At 42.2% G+C, this 6,000-nt stretch overlaps 1 protein-coding gene across 1 annotated transcript; it reads left to right on the forward strand.

Moving 5' to 3' along the window:
* The first annotated feature begins 2,090 nt into the window (after nucleotides 1-2,090).
* On the forward strand, nucleotides 2,091-5,779 carry LOC142289934 (protein kinase C delta type-like). The gene is made up of 8 exons (XM_075333873.1): nucleotides 2,091-2,177; nucleotides 3,719-3,810; nucleotides 3,944-4,006; nucleotides 4,169-4,307; nucleotides 4,423-4,614; nucleotides 4,725-4,853; nucleotides 4,948-5,114; nucleotides 5,308-5,779. The coding sequence occupies exons 1-8, from the start codon at nucleotides 2,091-2,093 to the stop codon at nucleotides 5,372-5,374; spliced, it is 936 nt and encodes a 311-aa protein (XP_075189988.1). The 3' UTR covers nucleotides 5,375-5,779.
* Nucleotides 5,780-6,000: the final 221 nt, after the last annotated feature.

Raw genomic sequence — 6,000 nt, forward strand, 5'->3', positions numbered from 1 at the left:
CAACTTGCAAGTGGCCACCTTAAATACCTTTTCTCATGATTGGATACACCAGTCTATAAAGTTCAAAGCTCAATAAGTTACAAAACCAATTTAGTGCTTTAGTAAGTCAGTAAAAAGTAGTTAGGAGTTTTCAAATCAAGAAATTGATAAGGGTGCCCATACTTTTGCACCGGTCAGATTTTGTTTAAATGCGGATTGCACATTTTCTGTTAGTACAATAAACCTCATTTCAATCCAGAAATATTACTCAGTTCATCGGTTATTAGATATATGAAACTGAAATAGCTGTTGCAAAAATCCAAATTGTTATAAAGAAAAAAGGTTAACATTAATAGGGGTGCCCAAACTTTTTCATATGACTGTATATATATATATATTTATATGACAATTAGGCCATATTCACACATCTGTTTGTCACTGTTTAAGCACAGAGAGGCCGTGGGTGTACTGACACAACTTCAGTGGCCTCATAGCAGTGAGTTCGGGTCAGGAGGATCCGCTGCGGCTCAGTGACACACACATCTGTGATCACGCCTTAGTGAACACATGAGAGATTCAGAGAACATTACATTTATACAGGTGAATGGTGAGATCTTCTGAATTAGGTGACCCCCTGTAACTAATATTATATGGGATACATTTACAATTATAGGGGATTTCTCAAAAAGGCAACTTTAAACTCCATGACGTCCGTGTATAACTCTATTCCCTGCTTTTTGGCCATTTAAACTCTGTCTGTTAGCCTTGCCTGATGAAGACATCTGTCCCATACTGAAACTCGTCACCCGTATTCTTTTAATAACTTCTTATGATGATATTTTTTCTGTCACACTCAGCAGCGCTTTTATAATCCTCTGATATTAATCTTTATACTATTTACATTGCATTATTCAAGCTAAGTGATGAATCATGTAAAAAAAAATGGAAAAAAAAATAAAATATTTATTTAAATTCATTTTTTTTGCTTGGAAAATATTTATTTTGGTGTTTTATGGGCTCAAATGGAAATTGATAAATGATAAAGACTTAAAAACTGTTGAAGAACAGAAACCTCACAGCCAGGCTCAAGTCACTGTATTCTCTGTGATGTCACTTGACCTTTGACTTTGGTCCCTTTGGGATGTCATGTGACCTTTTAGAATGTGATGATGTCACAATGTGTGATGTCATGGAACAATCATCAGAATGTTGCTGCAGCCTGGATATCGTTCATTTGTTTTCATCACTTAGTGGGTGAAGGCGATTTTTACTTGCGCTTAGAAAATTTTGGTTTTATATAAAATATAATACCGATTACTAGAAGGCCTGTTAGAGGAGCAGTTCCAGGCGCCATCCGGGAGCGCTCTAGAGGTGGACAGGACCTTCCTCAGCCCAGAATTTCATCTATGGAGCTGAATATGGAGAGTTTGAGAAAGAGAAAGAGAGAGAGAATAGATGAGTTGCCAAAAAGAAGGAGAACAGAAACATCACAAGATGAAAATGGCACCAGCCAAAGCATTAGCAAGGCTTCAAAAAGACCTGGAAGCCCGATACAGGAGTGTATCGAGAAAAAGAGGAAAAGGGGTGAAGTGATGGGGCACAAAGCTGATGATGGATCCAGCGTGTCCCCCAAAGCTGACACTAAGCAGCTGTCAGGTGAGTGCAGATTTAAGACCTCGATAGCCAATAGCCCCCAATGTAGTAATTGACGGGATTACAAACCTTTAGATTACCCCACCTATTATGATGTTTGTGCCTTTTCTCTTTGATACCCCCTTAATTTTGCTCTACCCCATGTTGTAATTTCTATAGGAGGCCACCTTAGCATTATATAGGATTAATGCATCTTATTTTTCTTCTCTCCATCAGGGACAACCCCAGCTGAATCGCCCATCATTGTGACAGGACTGGAGAGCTTCACCTTCCATAAAATCATTGGAGAAGGTGGATTTGGTAAAGTAAGTATTAGGAAATGTGGTGATGTTTTCCTCATGTGTGTGATGTGGAGCAGTAATATAACTCTAGGAACATCACGGCTTCACACCTTCTCATCATGTCTCATGGCAGGATGGGCCTTTCCTCCAGTTCTAATGCTCTGTATCCTCCAGGTCATGTTGGCCACACATAAGGCCTGCAAACAAAAAGTGGCAGTGAAGATGGTGAAGAAGAGGCTCCTAATTGAGGACTCAAGAGATGACGTACTGATAGAGCGACAGGTCCTGGAGATGACTAGGAAGAGTCCATTCATTACTCAGGCTTTTTCCACCTTCCAGTCCCAGGTAAGAGGCTGATGATCTATCAGCTCTAAGTCTTCTATATATTCTATCAATGCCAGATCTATATGGCATCTGTGTACAAAGTTCTTCTAGGTCACTACCATAGTATTACATGCTCTGATCTACATCTTTCCCTCAGCACCCAGCTTTCCCATGATATAAGAGCATGGCAAAGCTGGGTGCTGAGGTAAAGTTGTATAGCAGAGCATGGAAAATCTAGGTGCTGAGGGAAAGAGCCTCTTTCCCTTAGCTCAAATCTTTCCCATCCTATACTTTTATCTTTGTCCTCCCTCAAATATAACTTTCCAAATACTATAATGGCCCTCCAAATACTATAATGGCACCCACATAGCCTTCAATATAGAGTCATGGGTCCCACATAACCCTTCATATAATATAATGCAGTCCCCATAGTCCTTCATATTGTATTAAGCAGCCCACATACTGTTTAATGCACACCCATAGGCCTCCATATATTATAATGCAGCTCCATAGTCCTCCATATTTTATAATGCAGCCCCATAGTCCTCCATATTATATTATGCAACCCTCAAACCATTTAATGCACCCCATTGGCCACCATATATTATAATGCATACCCATAGTCAATGTATAAGGTGTCCTTTATATTATATTATGCAACTCCCATACCATTTAATGCACCCCATAGGCCTCATTGTATTATAATGCACCCCAATAGTCCATGTCTAAGGTGTCATTCATATTGTATTATGCAGCCTTCATACCATTTAATGCACCCACATAAGCTTCTGGCCACCGTGTACTCACTGATTAAAACAAAATAAACAAGTCCTCATCTCTCCTTGTTCCCCCTCTGCTCTGTCTTCACCTCTCCTCATTCCCCTGCTACTCCGTCTTCATCTCTCCTCATTCACCTACTGCTCTGTCCTCACCTCTCCTTATTCACCTGCTACTCCATCTTCACCTCTACTCGTTCCCCTGCTGCTCCGTGCTCGCCTCTCCTCATTCCACCCTGCTCCGGTCAGAGTCCCGTGTGCTCTGCAGTCTTAGCTCAGCAGCATACAGTGGTGACGTTGCCGCGCTCCGCTCTATCCTTCATCATTACTTTGCGCAGTGATGGGCAAGGACGTTGGCACTAGGCCCCACTGACTCCGGGGCCCATAGTGGCTGCGTCGTCTTCTGTTACAGCGCAGCTCCTCTCTCACAGAGAGGAGCCGGCTGCTTCTTTCTCTGCAAGGTGGGCGCCGGGCCCCTAACCCTGCCGCACCCGGTCACAGTCATGATCACTGCGACAGCTAGCGTTACGCCCCTGGCTCTGAGTCTGCTATATATTCTATAAATGCCTGTCTATATGGCCATCTGTGTGCAATGTTCTTCTAGGTCACTACCATAGTATTACATGTATTATAGCATTACCACCACCAGTGCCCCATATCTAGACTATGCCAGTAACACCTATTATCTCCTCTGTTTTATCATAGGACTATGTGTTCTACGTCATGGAATATCTTAGTGGAGGAGACCTTAGAGACTTCCTGACACTCAATGCCCCACTTCCCATTCCAGCCACCAGGTAAGACAGAACATGGATATATTAGATGAAGATGATGGTTGTCAGGAACAATCCGGCTTTATGTCATTATTAGTCTCGTAGTTTAGTGGTTGAAATGATGGATGTTGTGTGTTTTATCTTTTTTTTTCATTAGATTTATTGCAGCTGAGCTGATCTGTGGGCTGCAGTTTCTCCACTCCAGAGGCATCATACACAGGTAGGTTGCAGCACCAGTCTTCTTCTGTGTAGACCTGGTATAAACACTTCTATACCTTCATCCTCATGCCCCCTGTAGACACTTGATATTACAGGCCATAATACATCATCAGCCCAGCTAATATAACAATTATCACATTTTTTAAACTCTTTCCTTTACCAGAGACCTAAAACCAGACAACATTTTACTGGACAGCACCGGTCACTTGAGGATTGCTGATTTCGGTACTGCAGTGATGAACATCTTTGGCGATACAAAGACTTCAGATTTGGTTGGAACCTATATTTACAGGGCTCCTGAGGTGAGGAAACATCTATATGTTCCTGGGTGATCACTGTGTACAAGGCTGGACTGGACATCTCCATGTCATCTCCTAGCTGGACAATGTTCTTATTGTCTTTTTCATGTCTTCACAGATTTTTCTAGAGAAGCCCTACAACACAGCAGTGGACTGGTTCTCTGCTGGTGTGGTGATATACGAGATGGCTACTGGCAGACATCCATTCTATGAAGGTGAATTTGATGAGACCACCATTAAAGCAATAATCAATGATGATCCTGTCTTCCCAAAGAAAATGGATCCCCAACTCAAAGCCATTATTAAGGGGGTGAGTATAAAGACACATCTCAGTTATACAGCGGATATATGTAATGAAATACACAATGAGAATGGAGCACAAATGGTGACTGAATAATCTTCTTTATTATACGTTCCCAGCTCTTAGATAAGGACCCAGACAGTCGGCAGAAATTTGTGGACAACATAAGAGATCATCCATTCTTTAAGAAAACCAAGTGGACAGATATAGAGGAAGCCAGAGCGTGTCCACCATTCCAGCTACCCCCTGTAAGTACATGACCCAGAGAATATGGTGGCAGCAGTACCTTTCTGTTTGTGTCTCTTCTTTATGAACACTGGTTCTTGTATCTTCTCTTCGCAGCGAGAAGTGATGACATTATATAAAATGAAACATGTCCCATCCTTCACCAAAGCCATTAAAGCACCAATAGCTGAAGAAGATCAAAAACTCTTCTGTGGATTTACGTTTGCCAGTGATGGATGGAAGGTCATAAAACCGATACCAAAACCTGTAAAACCCCATCGCAGGTGAGTCAGTGTAAATGGGACGGGGATAGGGGGGTTTCATAGGCCCCTTCATAACTTTATGAATCTGTCAACAGGGTCTAGTGTGGAATCCATTTGCTTTTAGTCTGCAGGTGGATTCCCCTCAGGACAGCCCCATTTCATGTGTCTTATTGGGATATAAGAATCCTTTCTAACCTATTATCTCTCCCGCCAGGACATTTGGCAGTATTGTGAAGGATGTCTTCCATGGGATTTGGAGGAGGATAAAATGCTGGAAGTGAACAGCGCTCAGAGTACAGGTTCCTATTCCACCAGCACTAGGAGTATCCTGAGGGCCACCATGACCTGCAGTGTAGCCATATCCACTCCTCTGCCCTGCCATAATCAGGGCTAAGGGTGGTTGCTGCATCTGCAGTGTCTGAATAAAAGAAGAAGCTGGAGACCATGAAAATCCTACCAGGAGTCACTAATATGACGAAGTACCAGCATTTCTGGATGATATGTTGCCTCGTGCCCATAGGGAAGGACACTTATCCTTAGGCTATGGTTCCCTAGAGGTTTCCCCCACAGGGGGTTTTTCCTCTCCTGAGTGCCGATGGATAAACACAACACAAAAATGGCAACTTATCATCCTCTGCCCTTGGTGGAGCTCACACCACTAGTCGTACAGAGGAACCTAAGATTATTTTTACCAGTAATAAACTGGACCATTCACTATCATGTACTGTATTAGTAGATTTATTTTGTATCTCCATGGATAAGTATTTTACAATCACCCGCTTAAGACCACAGGGTGCATGTAATGTTGTGATAACTTGCATTCACTTTTCATTGGTATTATTTTTGGGTACAGCAGACATTTTGATTAATTTTAAATCTGTTTTTGGAGCGCGGGAGGAAGAAAGAA

Source organism: Anomaloglossus baeobatrachus, chromosome 2 (assembly GCF_048569485.1).
Source record: "Anomaloglossus baeobatrachus isolate aAnoBae1 chromosome 2, aAnoBae1.hap1, whole genome shotgun sequence".
NCBI lineage: Eukaryota > Metazoa > Chordata > Amphibia > Anura > Aromobatidae > Anomaloglossus > Anomaloglossus baeobatrachus.

Bases quoted from the DNA above. Each gene is read 5' to 3' on its own strand.
- LOC142289934 (XM_075333873.1), top strand. From the start codon at position 2,091: ATGTTGGCCACACATAAGGCCTGCAAACAAAAAGTGGCAGTGAAGATG. The intron at 3,811-3,943 runs GTAAGACAGAAC...TTTTTTCATTAG, and splicing joins CTTCCCATTCCAGCCACCAG to ATTTATTGCAGCTGAGCTGA. The intron at 4,308-4,422 runs GTGAGGAAACAT...ATGTCTTCACAG, and splicing joins ATATTTACAGGGCTCCTGAG to ATTTTTCTAGAGAAGCCCTA.